Below are 24621 nucleotides of genomic sequence, written 5' to 3'. Positions count from 1 at the left end.
GTTACACCTGGGATATGTTGCCAGTTCGTCACAGGTGAACTGATGTGAAAAGGCAAATAAAAATAGGTAGAAACCATAGCCTATGGTAAATGGTAAATTTTTGCCTTTACCATCTTAGCTTTTTGAAAACGCACATCACAAGAGAGGCGTGGGTGTGACTGAAACTAAGCGAGACTGCTGGGACCCTCCTTATGGACATCAGAGGTGACCCTAATGTACAAAACGACCATCATTTTACATTAAATAAAGATTGAGATCATTAACTCATCAGCTCCTGGTTATTTAGAGGAGGTGCCCCCTGTTGGCCATTAGATAGAATGCAAGTTTAATGTACTTGTGCATTAGCTTCACATTTAAGACACAGAAATCATATCCATTATTCATATACAATATGTGATTGAAACACACATATTAACAATACCTGTAGATGCCTTTAAAAGAACTGCATTTTGAGTTAGTAATCTTGACCCTTGTGGGTTAGCTGTCACTTTCCATTTGGCCTCAGACTTCTATCCTACCCTCTGTTCAGCTGGGCCTAAAGCCCACCCTTAAAGCTTGTGGCGTGAACAGGTAGTAAACATAAAGATCAGAGTAGGATGCAGTGGAAGCAGAAGGGGGATGGGCAGAGGAGAAGCAGATAAATGACTCCTTCATGGTAATGTCTGGCTGCTTTATGGGGCGTCCTGGCTGTGAGTGATAGCCTTGCTCTCGTTATCTGTCGATTGGGGTAATTGCTGTTTGTCGGAGTCTGGCTGACGGATGGTGATGCAATCTGCCCAGAGCTGGAATGGGTGGAGGGGGGAGGTTACGCTCTCATCACTCTCCACAAGTGTTTTTATTAGGAAGCACATTGTGTGACACTATGTGTTTTAACTTAAGTGTCTTTGAGTGTGTACATTCCCTTCTGTACATGTGTGCGAATATGAATTTGTGCCTTTTTGCCTTATGTTGAAGTATACAACCTATTTATTATCTTTTAATGCTCACTCCCATGCATGCAAGTGTAAGTGAGCTGCAGTCTTTGCATATGTTTGTGAGAAGAAGCAAAGTTTATCTGAGCGTGTGCAGAAGTCAACAGTGTTTGCATAAATGTTTTAGATGCAATCGTCATAATTCATTGAAGCCTAATGGGTTGCGATTGCTCAATCTCTGTGCTGCAGACCCCTGGTAGCAAGGAATGTGATTGTGCATATCAATTCAGGGTCCCCAGTCAGCCACATGTTTCTGCTCCAGTAAAAAAAATAATAATAAAAACAGGACTGAATTATCTCGTCCCCAAGTGACCATAAATTGCAGCCATTCATTACTGGTCACACGCCAATTAATGGAGGAAAACTAGGAATATGAGAAATAAAGTAGCCAGCAGATCATTTCTCAGAGTGCTGATTCAAATACAGCTTTGTGATTTGAGTAGCTTTCACTTTTGCCAGCTTTCTGTAGCGAGGGGTGTCCAAGTCTGAGGGAATCAGCCTCCTTTCTGCCCGCCTGACTGACTGATTGGCTAACCGATTGACGGACCGGCCGGCTGTCTGGCTGAGTGACGGTGCATTTTGCAGAATGGAGTAAGAATGATTCATTGCGGCTCTCTGGACTACTTGATAATCATTCCATCTGGGGCATGGGACAGGCTCTCTTGTCGTTGGCACATCACTCATCCTTACTTCTCTTCATACAACCCTTCCTTGCGCCATCTCTCCATCCTTCTATCCATCCCAAGGGCCTTGGAGATGACCCTCCACCTTAGAGAGGGACTGTAATGCCAGACCCTTGTGACATGGCAGAACCCAATGCTTTCTCTACTCCATCCCCCCACCCCCTGCCCCCCGCCCCACTCCACTGCTGCAGCCTGCCACTGCCACTCGCCTTGCGTTTGATTTAATACCAGCCTAAGTGTGAATAAATTCCTGTCACAGCCCATTAAGGAGGCCTTGGAGAGATCTGGCCTGTTATTAATTCTCCACAGCTCCTCTCTTCCTCTCCCCTCTTTTAGTTACTATCTCTCCCACTCTGCTGCTGCTGCCTCCCATGCCCCCTCACCCTCTTCCTCCTCCTCCTTCGCTCCCTCCCTCATTGCACACTGTTTTGCTTTTTTAATACCCCGTTAATTACCGTGTCTGTCCTCTTTATTCAAATAAGAAAAGGAGAAATGAAAAGCAAAGGGATGTTTGTAATTTCAAATAGAACAGGCATCCACTGTCTGGCTTTGCTCTTCTCTCCTCTCTGGACCTGTCTGAGCTTGCTGCCGGCTCGGTGTATATAATGAATTCTAGTGTTACTGGTGCTTAGTTTTATCTAAGAGCAGGCGCGTATTCTGCCGAGGCCTGATGATAAACAAACGCAACCACCTCACTGTAATAAGACCAGGAGAGAGGGATACTGCTTGGCTGGCAGATGTTCTCGCTGTGTTTTTCTTTTTTAATTTCTTTTGCTTTGCTCCGATTCCCCGTCTCTGTCCTTTTTTTGTCTACCTTTCCACTCACGCAGACATTACTCCCCCTGCTGTGCTCCACTTTCTCCCCCTCCTTTTCATACCTATTTCTCTCTCTCTTTTCTATCCCTCTATCCCTGTGTCCCTCTATTCCCATGCTCTCCAGCTATGTTCAGGCTCCAGAATTAGTACGCTGTGCACAGTGGGTGTCCGTACCTCTGTCTTATTAGCAGCCTCATATGTGGCCCATTACTAGCTCTTTGTATGCCGAGGGCTTTTTAATTGTTTTGCTGGGGTCAGAGGGGCATTGTAGCCGCAAAGCTCTTGCAGGGGTGGTATCAGAGCGTTTATTTGGGGAGGGTATTTTGCAGCATTTTGTTGCGTTTCGTTTCAAATGTAACCCCAATTATTTCTGTTTTGTGTTGCACTGTTTAAGGGCTATGTAAGCAATTAGAGAAGCAGAGTTTTGCTGCTATTGTTTGACTGCTGTTTACTCAGACGAGCAGCCATGAGAGTTGGAAAACCTTGTTCAGCTTGTATTGTGCACATAATTTGCACAGGTTACTTGTTTAACTAAAAAAACCACATTAAGCCTTTTATATTTTTTTGTATGCTTTTGAAGCTAATTTTAGCATAAACTGGAAAATGTAGGATGCGCGTCAGAGGTTAATTTGTGTGAAAGAGGTTTCAGTAAAGATGAAGCTGGTCAGTAAAGAGAGATGTCTTTAATTTAGTAAGAAGGAGACTAGTGCTGGGGCACTTTCAGGTCACCAGGGTTTCACTAAGAGTCTGAGTAAAAGTTTCAACTTATTTATAATGTAAGAAAAACAAATCCATTCTTTTAATGTAGATTTCTGTAGAATTGTTGATTGTTGCAGACAGCATTTATGTAAAAAAAAATGCATGTCTCTTAAAAGACTGAGGGTTTTTTTGTCAAGGAAGTTATTTGTATGGTGGTGTGCTCCTAGGTTTTCTCAGTGTAGATTATAAATAATAGCAAGGTACAAGAGAAAGTTGAGGATATACAGATGTTTGAGGACAGAGGTTAGGATCCTGATGGCCAGAGGAAAGAAACTTTTTCTTAGCTTCTCGTTTGCATCAAAAATAATAGCAAAAAACAGGACAGCACAAGTTTAAAATAGATTCTTTAATAAAGATTACATCCAGTTTATGCCATATATGCTTTCAATCAATGTTCCAAGTACATGTGGGAGGAGGTCAAGTTATTCTAGCAAGCTTCTAGGCTCCATAATATATCAGAATCCAGCCTACAGTGCATCATGTCTATCTTCTCTATTCATCATATTTCATATTAGTGGAGACTGCATGAAACATAATGGCTGAAACGTGGTGTTTATTAATGAGGTGGTAGGAGTAGTAGATGTGGTGTAGTAAATGTAGATGTGTTGGGATTGTAGATTGTTGTTGTTGAATCAAGCGCTTCCCTTCTTTTCTCTTTGTACCAAAGTCTGGAGGAGGCTTTTGTATCAGTCACATCCTGGGATGCACCTCCTCCTCCGGTGCAGCGTTAGGCCAAGTTCCAAGCTTACAATAATGTGTAGTCCAGCTGAATGCATCATGCATAGTTTAAAGTTTTATGTAGAAAAACTTAAAACTAAGGTGTATGGTAGATGTGCTTGAGTTTTAACAAATTTGTTCTGTAAACTTATGACTTACTAATCAAATAAAAACACACAGCCACATCTCTGTGACTCTCCCATTCTCCACTTTTCGACTTTCTGTTCTCTTCCACTGAAGAAACATGCGTTGTTGTTTACTATTTGTGTTTGATCTGTGCATCTTTGTTCTCCATTCATTTGTCTCTTTGCTTTTGGTTGCCGTTTTCTTACATCTTGCATTGGGCTGTGAAATTTTATTCACAAGTGCAACTTTGGACGTGTCCTAGTGGCCAAAATCGACAAAGTTATTTAAAGTAAAGGTAAATGATCGATCGGTTTAACTCTGCATCTTGCTCTGTGGCAGGGGCTTGTAACCTTTACTATCAAAAGAGCCATTTAGTATAAAGTATAAATTAGCCCATCAACATAATTATTAGGGGCAAATACTTTAACTACTCGTGACTACGCAGCAGTGGGTTGTTTGTGATAATTTAGTAGTTTTAAGTGGATTTTGACTACAATAATACAGGTTTTTAAAATTATTTTTATTGCTGCCAAACTGAGAAGTGCAGGTAAATAAATATCTATTAGCGTTTTTTAACAGGCAGTTTGAGAATGGGAGGAGATGCGAATCTCTTTATGGTTGGATCAGGAAGGGCATCCAGCATTAAACTGGGCCAAATCGACCATGCAGAGCTACCCATCGTGGTGACTCCATCCATAGAATGTAGCGGTTAATGTAGCTTTAGGAATACTTTGAGAGATAATTCCTGTAAGGCTATTCCTGTAATCTCTGTTTGTGCAAATTAATCAGATTAAAACTAGATAACTTTGATAATAATTAAATTAAAACCGATTAAAAGCTTTTAAAGTAGTAAAACCAAAAATTGTCTAGCCACAAATCAAGCGAATAAAGGAATCAATTTCTCTTAAATCCTCTATTTTCCTCTACAGTGTTTATTTCTTGAAGGGACTCACTGTGGATACATCCATGCTAACCACTGCTATAAAAGATCAACTAAAGTATAAGTATAGCAAACAAACTGACAGACAATTAGGTTTAAAAACTTTAAAAAATAGACACTGTTCTGTTTTCTTATCCTTCCAGAAATCAACAAGCACAGGTTCTGTGAGGTGTCTGTTGTCTGTTCACCCCTCCACTTTTCATAACACTTGTACCCACGTATTGTAGGTGGAGTACCTCCTACAATATTGATCAAAGCTAATCAAAATTACAAAATGACACCCTAATGGATCTTTAAATTTTGCTCAAGGTTACATTTGATGCTTTATGAATAATAGCTTGTAAATTGTGATGGATGAGGAGCTGGATGGATGAACGTGTCCGTCACTGACGTTATGGGTTTGTCAAAGCTGGAGGTGGGAAAAAGAGCTATGTTTGGTTCTGGAGCTGAGTGGTTGTGACCTCCTGGCCCCTGCAAACAAAGAAAACGTGTCAGTTTAGATTATTGGTGTTGAAATTATTAGAACACCAACTCATTTGAGGTCCAACAGGTCGATGTTGAGCAGAATGAAGAATAAGGTGCCGAAGAGCCAAATGTAATTTCCCCCATGCATGTGTGCTGGGATTGGCTGGGCTGGGAAGTTGTTTGTTTTTGATTGTTTTGCAATCTACTGTACAGGGTGAGTTACAGTATAAAGGGCAGTTTGTGTGCGCTCGGTTCAGAGCATGTGGGTTTCCAATTCAGCACTCAGCAAAATATGGCAGCTAATATCAGAACCACGAAATCAAGGAGTAGACAACAAACAACAGCAGCCTCTCCCGTGTGCTGTGTAAGGGATGCGAATGGTTTGATAAGGTGCGTTTGTTTCCAGATTTAGCTGTAGTCAGGGTTTGTTGCCAGGAGCTGATTGAGGATCTGTGCTGTGACTGCCAAAGGGCATGTTACATCACCCGAAAGCCTGCTATGTTTTGTTTTGCTTCAAACCCTGTCATCACTTTCCATTCCACTTTTTATTTAGTAAAGGGAAAGCTGCTTGCTCAGGAGCTGGTAGAAATGTGTACATTTGAACTTCAGAAACTGCTTTCTGTGTATGTGAAGAGTCTATTAGAGTTTTGATGAGGGTGAGGCACAAGTAACAGGCTGTTACTCTTTTGAAACTCTTCCCTGCACTCAGCAAACAGCATCTCCTGTGAGTGCATTGGAGGCTTTAAATTGAAATTACCTCTCTTTTATCTTTCCTGAAATCTGCCTGCCTTTCTCTTTTTCTCACCCTCCCCACACTGCTGCTTTCACTCTTAAAACGATGGAGTTAATTAGAACCGATATTACTTTTTGGAGACGTGCCACAAAAGAGCTGATTTTAAGTGTATGTGAGTGATTGTGCCAATTTAACACATCACTGCGTCACATGATGCTTTTCATGTATGAAGAACTGTTTTTGGCACCTGAAGAACTTTTTTTTTTTTTAATTTCGGAGGAATCCTTTTCTGCCCATTAAAACCCCTTGAAGTATCATGTTTACTTAGAGTGTGAGAGGTGGTGTTCGGCTTGGCCTCAGATGATATAAGCTCCTGACAGACATCTGAGAGAGATGAAAGAAACAGGTCCTGTCTGCTCTGAGATTGAGACGGCGGGGTATCGCTCTTCAAATACTGGCTTCAAGCTCTCACTTCTCACATGTTCACACAAACCCATTAAGTGCACATAGCATGAGCAATTTATATGTTTGAGAGGTACAAACAAACACTAATAGGTAAATAAACAGAAAACTCGCACATCATCCGCTACAAGCCAGCTCTGCAGCAAGCCTGCAGAGCCGGTGTCAGCTCTCCGAAGCTACTTCCACATTCACCTCTCCTCTTTAGACCGTGTCAATAAGCTAGCTAGTTAGCAGCACAGGTTCAGCTGACTGTAGCTGTTTACGTTTGTGTCTCCAGGCAGAGCCTAACTGATATTGATCAGTCAAAACAAGTCAGTCTTTTTGATTGCTGTTAATATGGGAATATTATGGGAATTGATATTAACATGGGAATTGTGAATATGAAAGCATAAAATGGCTGGACGGGTTGCTTCCTTTTTTTGTTTTGATGACAGTTTATGAAAGAAAAAAGATAAAATATCATATATACAAAGGTGAATACAGTAAATGGCAGTACAATATATGCAGACATGTGACAAAGAGTTTTCAGAAGACTCTTTGTAAGCCTCAGTTAGCATGTTACATGTTAAAGTTCATGACAGTCCAGTTAGAAAAACACTGAACAAGCCTGACTTGTTTGGAAGGATTTCCAGGAGAAAACATCTTCTCTCTAAAATGAACATGGCTGCACTGCTTTGCTAAGATGCAGCTTAACAAACCACAAGCCTTCTGTAACAAACACTTGGACAGAAAAGACCAAAGTGGAGATGATTCACCATAATGCACGGCGACATTCTTGGAGAAAACTAAATATAAACAGAAACACTTCATCCCAGCTGTCAGGCACGGTGATGGTGGGTGATGATTTGGGCTTATTTTGCAGACACAGAACTTGGGTGCTTTGCAGACAATGAGTCGACCCTGACCTCTGTATATCAAAGTATTCGAGGGTCAAATGTGAGGCCATCTGTCTCACAGCTACAGTTTGGCTAAAACTGAGTAACTCATATTTATAACTCTATACTTACAGGATTCTGCCTCTGTATACTTACCAGCCCTCTTTAATAGGTACATTATCAAGATGATTGCAAAGGGGGAAAATGCTTAAAAGCAAACAAGAAGAAAGTGAAGTAATTGGGTTTTTCTACTATGTTCTGCAGAATGTTTTAGAAGCGTGCCAAAAGCTTTTCTCTCCTCTACTAAAAACATACACCTTGTCTATTTTTGATGTGAGTCATGAAAAGCTGCACAGCACAGCTGGAGAACAGGGGAGGAGGTCAAACAAAAGAGCGGTCTAAAGAATATGCTCAGGCTTCTAAATAAAAACGTTGCACAGACCAAGCAGAACACAGAATGTAATGCATTCGTCCCAGCATGCCTCTGCCACTATATAAATACAGTTAAGTGGAATTTAATATCACCCACCATCATGTTTTAAAAATAATATGGCATTGTCCCTCATAGCCGTGCATTTGTTATGTATTGTTAATGTTATGTTGTTTTCTAATCTGTTTGCATTCTCTTCACACTGCAATCTGCTGCAGTTAGCAATCAATTCAGGAGCTCACATGAGCTAAATATGACAAGAGAAGATATAAGAGTACCGTGCATGTGCATTTGTTTGAAAAAAAAGAAAGAAAATGAATTAATAATTATTCAGTGAAATTTTGCCAGAGGTTAAGTTGCTTGCATGGTTGCCCATCAGTAGTTTTAAAGCAACAGCACTTCACCCGCTCAGCCCTCATTCATTATTTTTGGGAACCAAATCACAGAGGAAAGCCCGATCGATGGGGCTACCTGGCAGAGACTCAAATGCTTTGGAGAGAGCGAGGAGGCGACTAGCCTCAGATACTGAATCGATTGCAACCATTCTGCATCAGTCGGCTGACACTGCAGGCTTTCCACCTCAATGCTGAGGATGTATTGAAAGAACCCCGTTGGTAGGTGTATGCAAGGATGACAACATGGCTATTGTATTTCTGCCACTGCTGGAAGAGAAAGCTTTTATCTGCTTTCAGAATCCCTTTAAAGGCCTTTACTCTCCTGAGACAGCCCATGCTAAACACAAAACACACTCGCACTTAAACCTTCCCATTGAGGAAAAAGCCATAAAGTTTATAAAGTCAATTAAGGCTTTTTTTTTTAACTGATGTCAGGCAAATTAAAGCTGCCTGGCCTCGCTCCCCGTGGGTATACTGTCAGATGGTAAACCAGGGCCCATTTAGCGTCACGGGGTTCCCCAGGCAGGGCGCAGAGCAGTAAGCCTCTTACTTACCCCCAACTCACTTATGCTTTTTACAAGTTCCCGTAGAGTGGCAATTTGTTTTTGTTTTATCAGGGAGTGACATTTTACTTTGGTGGAACATTTTTAATACACATGGACTCACATCATCAAGTGCAATCTGGAAGCATTCATGTTAAATTGTTCATTCAGAATCGTATACATTAATCAGCTTAGGGGAATTTACTGCAGCAGACTTTCTAAAGCGGCGCTAATCACTGTGAAACAAGAGCTGCGATGTCTAATTTGGACAGCAGAAATCAATGAGTTTCCTGCTGTGTCTGCCCAACGTATTGACTCACCGTGTATGTCCAATATTTGTGAGCTCAAAGCGATACGAGAGCAAATACATCATATATATATACATTATGCATATAGTTTAGTGGTGCAATATGAACTATATTGTTTTGTGTGTAAAAATTTCCATCGTTAATATTTTCTATTTGGCAGCATGTGATACAGTTGTGATGCTCTGTGTTGTCATGTTTGTGCTGGCGTATACCATCGAGGTTGCATCATGAATATTCTGTCTGCTCTCCAAATGCTGTCAACTGGATAGCCTCTGGCTAGGGCGCAGAGATGCACAGTGGCCTGAAACTAGACTGTGCTTTTGAATCTTGAATGCTTTCTTAGGTAAAAATACATGCACATGGAAAGGTAGGAGAGGGTCTGCACATACAAAAATAATCAACGTCTCACTTTTTCAAAAGCTGATAAAATGTGAAAGTTGTTTTTCTTTTTTTACTGTGAGCCTGCCTTTAGTACAAACCGGGCATGGAGTCAAGCCGAGCCTGTAATTCTGGCACATCAGCTGATAACAGCTGATCTCAGCGCCAGTTCACAACAGCTGATAGCTCAACTGATACCCTCCTGCACATCCTCTGGCTAATCTCATATACTGTGTGCTTTTTAAGTTCAAGCTTTAGCCTGCCTACTTCTGCCGTGTCCTCTGCAAGCTGCTCTGCCACCCAGCCCACCCCCTCCTCCTCCTCCACTGAATCAATATCCTATTTATTATAGCCTCAAATCTATATCACAATTTTGCAGTGAAATTTGCAATGATATTTAACATGATATAGAAAATGAATACTGACCAATGTTTTCTGGGTGAGTGCCGCTTGCAGGCAGCAGCATTTACTTAGTGCAAATAAATGAAGGGCTTTTCATCCGTCATCAGTGAGCTAGTGTTAGTGATGTCAGTGAGTTTAAAGTATAAATCTACTGAAACAAGGTGCCAGCAGGTGAAGCATTATAGCATTATGCACTGTAATACAGCATGAGCCCACGTAGTGCTTTCCATAAATATTTAAAAAGAAGTATTACAAATAGCTGCTTAATAGTTTAGTTTAACAATAACTAAAGTAACTTAACCTTCCACAATATTGTCACATAAAAAATGTTTAATGAAAAATATTTTCTACCTTTTGGTCTCTCCGTTGCCATTCTTTTAGCAAGGTCAGTAATTTCCATCCACTATTTGCTCTACCTGTCAAATGAAGTGCACCTATCAGCTATTGCATTTGATTCTATGTTTTTGCCTGCTTGTTTTTTTGTAGCTCCCTTTACAGGTAAAAAAAATCCTTAGTAGGTGATGACATGGGCTCTGGCTTTCCAGCATGTCTAGGCTTGCCTCATTGTTTTGGGGGAAAATAAAAGCGTGGTGTTTCTATGTCAGTGATATTGTGATGTGACAGTTTATCGCATTAAATGTGATGATATGGCATAGCCCTTATCTGTTATTACTGATGCCTGCTCTGTTCCAGACTGGGGGTCCTGCTGCTGGGACCTTCCCATACCACAAATAATAAATTAATGCAGACAGATTAAGAATCGCTGTAACTTTTGACTTAACTGTGTCTAAATGAAATATAATATAACTCACATTTAAGCAGCTATAACAGAAACTGTGTTACTAGGTAATGAATTCAAACAAAGTATTTGACTGAATATTACAGGAATGTTGAACAAAGCATGAAAAGATAAATAAGTTGAACAACCCTGTTCTTAAAAACTACATTTTTGATACAGATATCATTTTTCAAGTAGTCCTTGAATAATTTCCTGTTGGCTTTACAAATAAATATCTCGACTTGTTATTTTTATGCACATAAAATGCAATCAGCAATCAAACAGTGTAGGGAAATTCTCGCACCTTACTAAACATTCTAAGGTGAGGTAAGGAATCTGCGGCTTCAGTTAAGCATCGATTAATGATATAATCAAAAGGACAACCCATAGCCTTATTACACTCACGTTTTCAGTCACGTTACTGGCAGTTTGCCACATATCACCAGTGGACTTAGTCTGTGCACCACTTTTAAACTAAGTTCTTAAAGGAGTTGGTGACTGCAGATCATTGCAGCTTATTTTTACTCATGCTGCATATTCTGTGGAACAATCTAAATGATTGCTTACCCAAGCCATTTTCATTCACTTGTAATAAATATGCAAAAGTTAGGTTGCGAAATAATCAGTAGAAGGTCCCGAAAAGATTTTATGCTCATCAGCGTTATGGCTGCATGGACAGAGATTATAGCACTTTAAGAACAGAGCCTGGAAGCTTTTACTGTAGACACTCTCGATGCTAAAAGTGTTGGCCCCATGAGTTTGCTTTGTCCTAATTCTTCTTCCTGAACGAGAGTTACAATTCCTTCAGGAAATGAGTCATTTCTACATAATTTAGGGGATCACTGGATTCTGGGGGAAAAAGAGCACCTTTACACATAGCTGTGGCTCTTCTCCATGTTTCCTGTCACGCTTGTTATGAATAATAAAATTTAATTAAATTTCACTCCGGCGCAGGCACCCAATCTCAATCTCGCTGTCTGAGGATAGCCAGGGGGTTTGCTTTAGCCTTAGCAAACCTTGTGGAAAAGGCAGAAGCTGTTTTTGTTCACTTCGAGTTGTGGGTTGGGCGATTAGACGAATATGTATCAATGACTGGCTAAACCCACTGCTAGCTAGACTATTTGGGTCATTTTTCTCATGATTTATGTTGTTTTATTTTAAAATTTATAGTAATCTTCAGCGCTGTCAATAATTACTTTATAAAGCACAGTTACTGAATAGCCACAAGGTGGTGCCTTCTTACTTTTTAATGTGTTAAGCTTTAGTTGACACCGCCCTGACACCGCACGGTCAGTTTACTTTACTGTAGAACAAAGCACCAGTCTAACTGCCTTCACACCAGTGTTGCTGATGAATTTCTGAGCTAGCACGCTAGCCCATGCTAGGTAAGCTAGCAACTTGTAGGTAGATGGTTTTCCCTTCCTTTATGTCTTCCTACTTGCTGGTTTTCTGTGCTTTAAAATAAATATTTTTTGTTATCTTGGTAATTTTTTTTTAAAAACATTCTGGCAGTATTATGGTATATCATTATATTTCCTTTATATAGGTTTGCAGTGCTCTCGCTGGCCACTTCATTAGGTACACCTTGTTGGCACTGGGTTAGAAACACTTTTAGATTGACATGACAGACTTACAAAGTTGCTGTTCCACCACATCCCAAAGGTGCTTTATGGGACTGAGATCTGGTGCCTGTGGAGGCCATTCGAGTACGGTGAAGTCACTGTTGCGTTCAAGAAAGCTGTTTGGGATGACCTGAGCTTTGATACATTACCTGGTTGGGTAGAAGATGGGTACACTGTGGTCATAAAGGGATGGACATGAATGATGTTCTGTTAGTACTAAGGGATCTGAACAAAGCAGATATTGAGACTCATCAGACCAGGCAATAATTATCTAATCTTCTATTGTCTAATTTGGGTGGGCTTGTGTCAATTGTAGCCTCAGTTTACTCTAGATGGCTGGAGTGTCACACAGTGTGTCGTCTGCTGCTGGGTTAACATGTTGTACATTCAGAAATGCTTGTCTGCATACCTAGCTATATAGTCGGTCCCTAAAAGGATACCTGCTTTTGGCTTAGATTTAATGTCACTTTTGTTGAGGAATGTTTTTTGATCTAAGTCAAACACAAGGTTTGTTGGTTCTGAAGTGCTGCTTTGACACAAACTCCATTTGGACTGATTCTTCCAAACCACCTTAGTCTTGATTAAAACCTTTCTGTGTCTTTACCTCGCTTGGTTCATGGTGTGTGGAGGAGCTGCCTGAGCCCTGTCTGCAGTGAAAGCTCAGTACATTGTTAGCACAACCAGATGGGAAGCACAAGTCTCTTTTTTTTAAACCAAGTGGAAAACCATATATTTGGAGTAAATTATGATTAGAATATCATCCAGTTCTGGTTAAACAAACAAACAAATAAAACAACCCCCAGAAAGTGATTTTGCATTATTTTTTCGAAGGAGTAAGAGCATGAATACCTGCTGCTCTCTCGCTGGACTGACAGTGTTTGAAGGTTTTAATTTATTTTATGATTTATAATGGCTGATGTCAGGCATGATGAAAAAGATCAAAGGATTTTGAGTGTGTGGATGGTAATAGTTGCAAATGATGATATAGAAGCGGTCATATGTCATGAAAAATCATTCATATGACTGTTTAAAAAAGGGTAAAAAGGTCTCCCATCTTCTCTTCTCTTCTCTTCTCTTCTCTTCTCTAATCCCTTCTCCTCACTCACAGACACTTACACTTGTAATTCCCAGCCAGATCCATTGGAGTAAAAGCTGTGATTTGAGTTGCCGGCGACAGGCCGGATTAGCAGAAGAATCCTGAGTGAAGGCAGGTTTTTGCTTCACTTGCTACATTCCTCTGTGTGTGTGTGTAGTATTATTTCTTTTTAATTGAAGTCTTTTCTTTCCAGCCCTTCATCAAAAAGCCCACAAGAGATTTTAATGTGCTCAAAGAAGTGTGGTGGTCGTGTTTTTAATTGCAGATGAAACACGGTAAATGGTTAAAAAGCAGGTGAATACTTCATCCTATTCACACAGTAATATAATTGTCAGATTAGCTCGATTTTTCTGTAATGTCTAAGGGATAAAAATAACCCCTCCCCAGTCAGCTTTAACACAGAAATAATGCAGCAGAATTAATTCATATAGAGATGGCAATTATCAAGCTCGATAACCCTGGAGACGCCCTGTTGTTTGATGGCCTACATTCGACAAATCCCGAGTGTTTACAGATTTAGGTTTTGTGCTGAGTTGTTGCGCCTGACTGTTGATGAATGCTGTATTGAAGGTGCGCAAAGCTATTCACTTTAATCGAAAGCAATCTCCAGTGGGCCTACACTGATGTGAATGTATGAATATATTTGTCACTAATGGATTTCAGGTCAGGGAATGTCCTTTGGTGGCCTGAGTCAGAATCTGTCTTGACATGACACACAGATATAGTCGTTAGAGCTTCTCTTGTGGCAAACTTTCAGTGGAACTGAATTTTAATGTAGTGATTTCGATGAAAAATTCATTTTTTTCCTCCCCTTTTACTTCTGTCTTTCACTTGTCTACCGGGGACAGCAGCTTTGATCTAGTTTGGACGAGTGGGGCGGATGGGGAGCGTGATGTAGGAAATCAGAGAAAGGCAGACAGGGATGGAAGAGACAGAGAAATATCCTTCATCCATTAAACAAACTGGTATATGGCTCGGTAACCAAGACCTCATGTGTCCACTCTCCATTTCGTGTCCTTTATTTGTACATCTCATCATTTTCAGACATATTCAGCCGACCTCTGAATAATCAATGGTCATTTTCTCCATGAGATCCAAACTGGTAGTTTTTTTTAAAGTTGATGGTGAATAAGATACCAGATACTGTAGCTGCTCGTCTTATCTGTGTCACTTTCATATCAAAGAACAACACGAGAATCTTATGAAGTGTCTGAAGTATAGAAGGGAACATGAGCGTATTATACAGTAGCCCTGGGAGGTCAAACGCATTGGAACTTAACGAAACGCCAGCAAATAGAAAAATGCGAAAACGCAATAAAACACAACATAAACAGAAATAACCCACAAAACAACATAAAGAGACAATAATATGACCTGTGTAATGATTTAACAGCTCAGCTAACACCTAATAGCAAACATCTATAGTATTATATATCCTCCACTCAGTCCTGTAAAGGTTAATATACTACATTATAGTAGGGGTGCAACGATACACAAAATTCACGGTTCGGTTCGGTTCGATACTTTGGTGTCACGGTTCGATATTTTTTCGATACAAAAAAATGTTCATGCCTTTTTAATTTGTCATTTATTAAAATTATAAATATATATTTTAACTCAAAAGTACAGTTTTTAAATTTAACCCTAACCCTTGTGCGCGTTTTTTATTTTGACAGCGAATGCGCACCTGCGGACCACTTATGTGCAGCCCTGGTTATTTAGCTCATCATTTTGCAGCCACAGAAATTCTTTTGTCCATGAAACCATAAAGCTGCACTTTCTTTTTGCCTTATAGTCTCATTTGTCATAACTTCTCCGTTTTGTGGTAAGCTTTTCTTTGGCTGTCACTTCTTCACCCCGACCTGTCTTATTTGGCTCAGCAGAACTAAAATATATATACTGCTACTTTTACACACGGACTCACATAAGCTCAGCGATTCTCTGCGCGATCAACCTCTCACATGTTTAAGCTTGCTGCGGGAGATTTCACTTGTCATGTTTGCATAGTAAGCTAACGATTAATAAGACGATGTCAGAGGAATTGGTGCACAAATTATCATCACTCACAGATCAGTGCTGTCATTGCAAAGTGAAAGCAAAAAAACAAGCGCAAATTCAAACGCGATTTCAATATGTCACATATTGACAGTGGCTCACCGATGCCAATGACATAATTACCCAGCTACATTTCTGAAAGAATGCAAAAGCATTGACATATATTTTTCCTACAATAGCCCGACGGGCAGGGCAGAGAGATTTTTGTAGCCCGACTGGAAAGATCGCTAGCTCCGGGACGTCGGGCTAGCGATTTTGCAAGCCCTGTATCTGATTGAGGAATCACTCATCTTTGGAAAAGAGAGTTTATTACAGAGAAATGTCTCTTTCCAAAATAAAAGCTATACTATCCGCTTCTTCTGGGCTATATTCTCAGCAGCATAAGGAGAATCACGTGCTAACAGCTGTCTAAATGACTCGGCTAAAGTTAGTAGCATGCTTGTTGTTTTTGTCTTTGCACTAGGATGATGTCGGCGTAAATGTGCAGTCATATTCGTTGTGTTCCCACTAGTGCTTTCAGGTTAATCTCGTTGAAATGACCTTAACGCCACAACACGGCAAATCTCCGTTAACGAGCTACCGCCGATCGCCCCGTGCATGGGGCTAGACGGCCAACACGTTAACGAGCTAACTGCGCTAACACACTAGTTCACACCAATGTAATTAAGCATTGCATGGCACATCCAACATACTGTTTTACTTTAGTCCATGACTCGCTTACCTTCAGGGTCATACGTCACATGAAAACCAAAATAATTCCAAACGCCAGATCTGAATGTTGCAAGGAGAGCTTAACTTCTGTCTCGCTAGCTTGCCCTGCGCTCTTCCTCCTGACTATGCTGTCTGTGTTGAGCGCTCAGTGGATCTGCGCTCGACAGTGCAGCCTAGGCGGAGTAGTCGAACGCAGATTCACTGAGCGCTCAACACAGACAGCATCGTCAGAAGGAAAGTTGATAAAATAAATTACAAATGTTGTATTGTTCGATACATATGCGTACCGAACCGAAAGCACTGTATCGAACGGTTCAATATCGATACGAATATTGTTGCACCCCTACATTATAGATATATCACTCCTGCACACACAAAGTCGTACTCTTTAATATTATATATAATACAATATTGCTTTTGTTCTTTCTTTTGGTTTTATTACTCATTTGTTCTGCTGCATGTTCTGTCTTCTTCAAAATAACGTGTTTTTTTTAAAAGTAAGATTTAAAAAAAAGGTCACGCTGCTCTTTGGCTCTGGTTTCTCCGTCTTCATAAGCATGTTTTTTTCCTCTTCTTTTTTTAAATAGAAATTTGCTATTACTGTGTATAAATCAGAGGTAAAGTACAACACAGACAGGTACTCTGACATGTCTTTCATACTTAGTGGAGGTTACAGGGATGGGAATTGGATTTCTCCCACTGCTGCCAAAATGTTTAATCTCTTTAGATGATGTGTTCCCAAAACTGTGTCCGATAAACAGCTCTGTGAGTCCATGTGACTTGTTTACAAGGCTCATTCTGCGTGCAACTTGCCTGTGCTTTGAAAAACACATCTCACCCCGGCCTGTCCTCTGCCCAGATGTTCTGCAAGTGCACCTGAGAGCGTCCTGCAGTTGGACATTAGAATGACCTTCTCTTCCTACTCTCAGATTCCACACACACACACACACACACACACACACACACACACACACACACTAACAAATTCACTCAGTTGGGTACCCATACTAGCGATGCACTGACCTGACTTTATTCTCTCTATAAAAATCATATTTATTTGACCTTTGCTGAGTATTGATTCACTCTTTTTCCAAATCTAAAACCTGTCAACCTCTGCCATATTCCCCTTTATATGCAGTAAGATGAGGCGGTTGTTACATGGCTTTGGCTGCAGTGTTATTATGTTCAAATACAGAACCTGCAAACAGCACCGAGCTTCTGTGATAAACGGTGATCGCGGCTGCAGTGGCTTTCTGTCCGCACAACAGATAAAGTAAAAGCCTTTTTTTTTAACGTAACAGCGTGACTTGCGTTCTCCTTTTGAATCATTGATTTCTGCAAACCACAGATGTCTTGATTCTGATTTTTAACGTCCAAAGTAAAAACTGTGGATAAATCACCTGCACGACAGAGACTGATGCACACAAACACACCCTTATCCTCCCACCCTTTCCATGTACACACACACACACACATCACAACCTAAACACTTGTTCTGGACCATTATTTTCACTCCCCTCATCTCGCTGCTTCTCTTCTGGGCGTGCCAATCACAGTTTCTATCTCAGGTCGCTGTTCTTTTAAGCTCTACCGCAGACTACTACCAGCGTTTCCAGGTTATACGAAGCAGGTAGGAAGTCTCCCAGTCTGCAGGAGGCCCTCGGAGACAGGACTCAGACAGACATGAGTTGTTGACTGGCCACCCTGCAGTGGGCGATGGCCTGTCAGTGCTCTTGCTGTGGATTGAAAGGACATCAGAACATTATTGTGGGTCCGAACATAGAGAAACGAGGGAGCGTATTTGCTGGATTCCTGAAGTGTGTGCAAAACGCCTGGTAATTCAGACAAAGAGGAGACAGTTCAGAGTTCTTTGTTCTCTATTGTAAACCCTTTCTCCAAATATTGCATTATAGGTGTGAAGGATTAGAGTTCCGCTAATTATGAGGTTATGAATGGAATTATATCTCCCTGAGGTTGCCGAATCATTACTGTGATAATAGCAGTCTTGTTATTCATATATCAAGATATGCCAGCGAGCCTTTTATAATAAATGTGCTGTGAAGGCTTTGCTGCCTCTATAGTCTTATTTCCACTGTGAAAAATGTATAATTTTATTGCCTGCTTTCAAAAAAAGCATAGGGCACAATTTTGTGGAAGAGTCTGTATTCAAAAGTGAAGACAAAAAATGCATCTTTGAAGCCATATGTGGCTGTTTTATTCTTAAAAAGCAAGATGAAAAACATATTTCTGAGTGCAGCTCCTTTTTTTGAAGCTTCATGGAGCAAAAAGTGTTTCACTTTTTTTTAAAAAAAGGGGAGCAACGTTGTATTCTTGGAGGAAGATTACAAAGACTCTGGGTATCGTCTCATTAATACGTAAATGACCGAGTTATTTCAAGACTTGCTTGTCAGATTAATGAGGCATATCCCTTTTAATACACACTCACTGCCATCTTCTCACACACACACACACACACACACACACTTAAGACTCAAAGTGTAAGTTGGAGAGATAGAAGGTAGGATGGAGTAAGAGAGCTTGAGATGCTTTTAGAGCCCCCCAGAGAGAGGGGAAGAGTGAGGGGGAGAAAGACTGGAAGGCTTCCAAATGTTCCACTGTGGAATATCTTCAAGGACAATCAGCTAAACAGTTGATATTAAAAGAGCTGTGTGAAATCGATTGCTCAAGGTGTTATCTGCGCTGCAAAAATGGCTGGTAATTAGTCATGGCTAAAGGAGTGTTAGCGAGAGAGGGTGAGATGGATTTAATCTTAATAGATTTCACTGCACTGCAGATACAGTAGCTCCTGAGTGAAGGAGCTCTCCTCTTTCTCTCCCCCTCACTCACTCTGGATATCTATCAGAGGAGAAGCGGCTGAGCGAGTCGCTGTGATGTACTGCTGCTGCTTGATTTGCCCAAACCTCCAAATGGCAGAGTTATTTTTTCAAAAGCCACATTTGGCAGCTGTACTCACTTTTATTCTTCTGGCTCTCCAGCAACAGCAGCTCAGGAGCTATTATTTGTTTATGTATAAAGCTTGGGCAATGAGGCACTTCAGTCCATGGCAGCTGTTGACTTAGAGATCTTGGTGCGGCATTTAGAGGCAATCAGCGAACAAAACCCTGAGTGACTAACTGGGAGATTGTGTTGTTTGCTGCTCTGTGATGTACCGGTACCCTCCCGAAACAGGCCAGATGCGTGTGTTAGTTTAGCGATTAGTGGGGCGAGGATTGATGAAGTGAGCTGAAGCAGGGAGTGTTTGGGAGAGATGTCAGCAGGCAGGTGAGGAAACTTTGTTTATTGTGTGCGAGAGAAATACCTGGAGTTAAATGTGGCTTTGAAGCTTTTATTAAGCCTCCTGCCATACACATTTCAGAAAGAGGAAAACAAAACACATTTCATATGTTCTGTCCATCCACAACGCTCTGCAGCTAATTTCCTCAAGGGACCTCAACTGGGGTCTAACTCCAACATTTACCAGTAGCAGTTCAGAAAAAGATAAAGAGATAAAAATTAATATTAAGATGAATTTAGTTCGTTGGGATGGCCCTCCGCAAGAGTCCCAGTTTGTCCACCCCTGATGGTCCAACCCTGTGTTGATTTTCCAGTCTGGCCTCTGACAGGAAACTAATCTGAAGAAAAGCAGAAAGTCAAAAATGAAATGGCATTACTGCTGGAAGCTTTAACATGGGAGTCTGTGAGGACTGGAGCCAGCCGTTACAGAGACTGCACTTTTTGGCTTCATTTTTCAGCCTCACAGCTTTGTTGAAACCTTTTGAATATTTGAGTTCTAGATCAAGCCAGTGAGATAAATGATTTAAATGGCTAAATTACCTCCTCAACATGTCTTGAAGTTCTCCAGAGGCCTGGTAATGAACTAATCATTTGATTCAGGTGTGTTTGACCCAGGGTGAAATCTAAAACCTGCAGGACTCTGGCCCTTGAGGCCTGGAGTTGGACACCCCTGTCCTAAACATAAGTTGGTTTGTGAATTCGCTTCCGTTACATGGTTGTTGAATTATTTGTTGATTTCATCTTGACCACAGTCTTAGTTTCACTCAATGAAAGTGACATTTTGTGAGTTTTGATTTTTTCTTAGGTTTTCTGCCAGTATATTTTCAGCCCGGTAGCTCACTCGGCTTAAACCGACGCCCTGCTGGGTCTAAGCCAGGGGTAGGCAACTCCAGGCCTCGAGTGCCAGTGTCCTGGAGGTTTTAGATCACACCCTGGGTTAACACACCTGAATCAAATGATTAGTTCATTACCAGGCCTCTGGAGAACTTCAAGAAATGCTGAGGAGTCATTTAGCCCTTTAAATCAGCTGTGATGTATCATGGACACATCTAAAACCTCCAGGACACCGGCACTCGAGGCCTGGCGTTGCCTACCCCTGGTCTAAGCAATGGGCAGTTTGTATTTTGAATATGTTTTTTGACATCAGCTACTAACCTTACATTTCCTAATGTATTTTATTCAATTCTTCACTTAATGTGGTTGATTATGAATTGTTCAGCTGACAGTTATAATCACCACTTGAGCAGCTGTACATCTAAAGTCTGAATTAGAGAGAGCAGCACCTACACAGCTCTTCTGTTTCCACAGACTACACCGTATAGTGTGGAGTTGTAGTGACTTAACAGCTTTTCAGGTGAAAAACAAGCTTCTTATTCTGCGCAGCTCAGGAAACAGGCAGTTGCATTTAGTGCTGATTTTTCTCCACAATCCAGGACGAATTCTCACAATCAGATGTTGATTACCTACACCACTCAGCTTCACAAAGGAACTGATGCTAATTAGTAAATGTGAGCATGTTAATACAGTAAAGTAAGATGTTGAACAAGGTAAACGTGATGCCTGCTAGATATTGGCACTGTTTTTCTTAGCAATAAGATTAAAACCACCAAAATGTTTAAGTACAGCAAGGATCATTTTTAACCAAAAGGTGGGGGCTCCGTAGTTTATGACAGACTGGGATTAAATGGTTCATTGTTGGAGACAATCTTCAGCTGCAGAGAAATGCACATTTTTTATTTTGCCGATCATTTATAGCAGCAGGATGGTGGATGAACGATTGACTCGAATTAACCCTCTAGGGTTTCACCACACACAAACAACCAGAAAAGCACTCAGCTGTACTTTTGTTTGTCAGAGGCCAAGTTTGAAGAAACAAAACACTTTATTTCATTGAAAAATGAATAAAATATTGGAAATTCACTTTCTACCATTTAAATTATTGATAATGTTATTTTGAGTTTACCGAAGCATGGCGTGCTTAAAAAAATTATATCCGCAACCTGCTTGTGTCTTACGGTGCAGATTTTTGGAGGAACCAGTTAAATACAAACTAAGCCCCTCGAGGGTTAAAGCGGGTTGTTTATCTTAATTAAGGAACAAGCTGCACATTGCCACCATGTGACTCATTTTGTAGGAACAATTGAGCCCTGTAGAACGGAGGAATAAGTGACGTAATCCTGCGCCTTTTACCGTGACGTTTTTCTAAACCACTCCCAAATCTGGCAGTGATTTTTGACACCAGCCCAAGTATCAGCAGTGTCCCCACTAAAAGCCTTTCCCAGTCAAAAGTTGTGTGTGTGCGTATTTTAACATTTTATTTGCCTTCAGAATAACTGACTAATACTAATTTTGAAAATATTTGTCGAGCCAGACTTTGTGGTTAGAACCTGCTTGTTTTCTAATGGGAGCGGCAAAGTGGCAGCGTCATTAGGAGCGAGATCACATCTGGAATTTATTTTTCTTCAGTAGCGTTTGTTAAGTAATTTATGTTACAAGGATTTACAGTGTTATAGTAAATGGTATGAATCAGCGTTTGTGTTGTTGTGGGTAGTAGCTCCAAACAAATCTGTAATTATTTGTGTGTGTATATAATTGCTTTGTTGGTTTTACACTGTTTAAGCAGGCCTTTTTTTTTTTTTTTCAGTAACCAAACTGCTCTCACATTTGTAGTTTTTATTGCTTTTGTATCTAAAACATGCTTTTTCCCATCTCTTTTCTATGTTTTTCCTACAGAAGCTGAAGCAGAAGAACCAGCACCTGAAACAGATCATGGACCAACTCCGCAACCTCATCTGGGAGATCAACTCCATGCTGGCTGTCAGGAGCTGAGCCACACACACAAACACACGTGTACAAGGTGCAATCAGAAAGTTTAGAGACGGTATCTATAAAATCTTTAAAAGTAAAGTAGTCTTTACGACAGGCTGCATCTCATCCACAGCTTCCAAATAACAGCTGTTGCTTAATATGAAGCTCATTTTGTGAGCAAGGATGATCTAAGCAAACAGCTTGTAGGGACTTACTTGTTCAGCAACAACACGAGGCATAGGGTGGGTAGTGGGTGTGTCAGTGTGGCCAAAGAACCTGTGCAATGTCACCACGAACCACCGAGCTGCCGTCGTGCCAAAGTTTGTGTTGGTTGAATCTTCTCCCTCAGGACATTGCTGCAGACCTCATTGACAGTTTGACACTGTGGATGAATTCACAGTGCACACACTGAATGTTGAAGAAAACAATGCAAAGCATGCTCTTTGTTCTGCACTTCATGCTTTGGCACTTTAGGTTCTTCTCCTGCAAAAACAACCTGTTTAGTTGTTAAGGCAAAGCAAAACAGCCAACTAAAATCGATGATCTGCGAGACAGATTTTGGCTCATTCTGGAGTCTGTTGATAGATCTGCTTGCAGACTCTGAGACACTGTGCCTGTTTCACAGCATAAATGTGCACCTGCACGTGGATACAAAAATATCAATGACCCCTGACTCACAAAAGTTAATTTAATCACCCGTTCACATTCACATAATCAATGTCTCAGTCGATTCTTTCTCAACAGGCACAAGCTCAGATTTTTTTTGATTGCACCTTGTATGTAGGACATCCACAGGTACACATGGACTACAGATAATGGATTGGTGATGGGTTCTTAAACTGGATCTATGACAGGTTACCACAGACTGGCTGAAGCAGTGCTTCACAGAAGGAATTGGTACTCTAGCAATATCAAAAGGCTTCTAAAAGAAGACATTAAAGAACAGAGGATACACGAGAGGAGACAAATGAGGCCAAGACATCCCATGGAGGAGCCAGGGGATGGAGGGCACCGGTGTCATCAGCATGGCAGAAAATATTCTGTCTACCTCGACATTCAACATTACAATCAGCATTTTTTTCCTTCTCAGTTAATCTGAAGAGTTAATGTTTTATCTGTCTGTAGCTGCTAGCTCAATAGAGGGTTTATGCCTGTAGAGAAATTGATATATTCTATTTAATCCTTATATTCTGTTACATGCCTATGTTACAAATGTATATTGTACTTGAGAACTTCAATAAGAAAAAACACTGTGGCAAAATCACGAGACTTATTGTGAATATGTTGATCTTTTTAAAGTGGATGTTAGCTTGTATTTTAATCCAACCGATTATCTGGTTCCAATTTTCATTTTCTTGTAAGTAATGGGGACAACACATGTTCAAGAACATTAGTATGCCAAGTGTACAAACAAGATTTTAGTAAAACAGCTTATTTACATCCGTAATCCTATAACAACTGAACTAAATCTTCCTGTGATTTTATTTTTTGAATCACTCTTTTTTTTTTGGTTTATTTAATCTGTATTTTCATTAAGCATTTCCCACAGTGTTGCTGTTTTAACACTGAGGGAAGCACAACTGAAGGGTACTAATGGACCCTCCTCATACTCTCTGATGGTAAATTCATTTGTGTTCTTCTGCTGGACCTCAGTACAGCATTTGATACCAGTTTGTGGATGTAAATGAGGAATCTTTCTCACACAGCGAGTCATGGAGTTCCTCAGGGTTCTGTGCCGGGACCTTTAATTTTTATATTGTACACACTTCTCTTAAGTGGTAGTATTACAAAACACAACATCCATTTTCATGGCTAATCAGATGAATCCCAGCTTTATTTATCCATGCAGTCACTCAAATCAGTTGGTTAAACTAAAGGCATTTCTTAAAGGCCTGGGTGAGCTCTAATTTCGTGCATTGTTGAAGTCAGCCCCAGCTGCCATGGAGTAAGAAGCAGGATACACTGCCTGTAGGGCTGTCACAGAGAGACAGACAGCCATTCACACCTGTAGGTAATTTAGAACCACCAGTTAACCTAATCCTACAAACTGCATGTCTTTGAACTGGGTGAGGAAGCCAGAGCACAGACAACTTGACGTAGGAAGGCCCCGGCCAGATGGTGGATTTGAACCCAGTACCTTCTTACTGTGAGGCAACAGCGCTAACCACCTTTACAGTTCAGACAAGAGTGAGGTCATTATATTTGGCCCTAAAACCTTAGAAATATGGTGTATGTAATAAGATGCTTGCTATGGA

General features: G+C 40.7%; 1 protein-coding gene across 3 annotated transcripts in view; it reads left to right on the top strand.

The window, feature by feature from the left end:
• med30 (mediator complex subunit 30) overlaps nt 1–23630 on the top strand; it is a 54561-nt gene extending 30931 nt beyond the window's left edge. For 2 of the 3 annotated variants that reach the window (XM_012918569.3, XM_076879096.1), the window contains exons 5-6: nt 22292–22375; nt 23221–23630. In XM_012918569.3, the coding sequence (XP_012774023.2) occupies nt 22292–22375; nt 23221–23292 (156 nt within the window). In that variant the 3' untranslated portion in view covers nt 23293–23630. Of the gene's footprint in view, nt 1–22291 lie in introns of all 3 variants that reach the window. The other variant, XM_014413837.3, reaches the window with a different exon arrangement.
• The last annotated feature ends 991 nt before the right edge of the window (nt 23631–24621 follow it).

The sequence above is a fragment of the Maylandia zebra genome, linkage group LG22 (genome assembly GCF_041146795.1).
Source record: "Maylandia zebra isolate NMK-2024a linkage group LG22, Mzebra_GT3a, whole genome shotgun sequence".
In the NCBI taxonomy this organism is placed as follows: Eukaryota; Metazoa; Chordata; class Actinopteri; order Cichliformes; family Cichlidae; genus Maylandia; species Maylandia zebra.
This window is presented reverse-complemented; position numbering and strand designations above follow the sequence as displayed.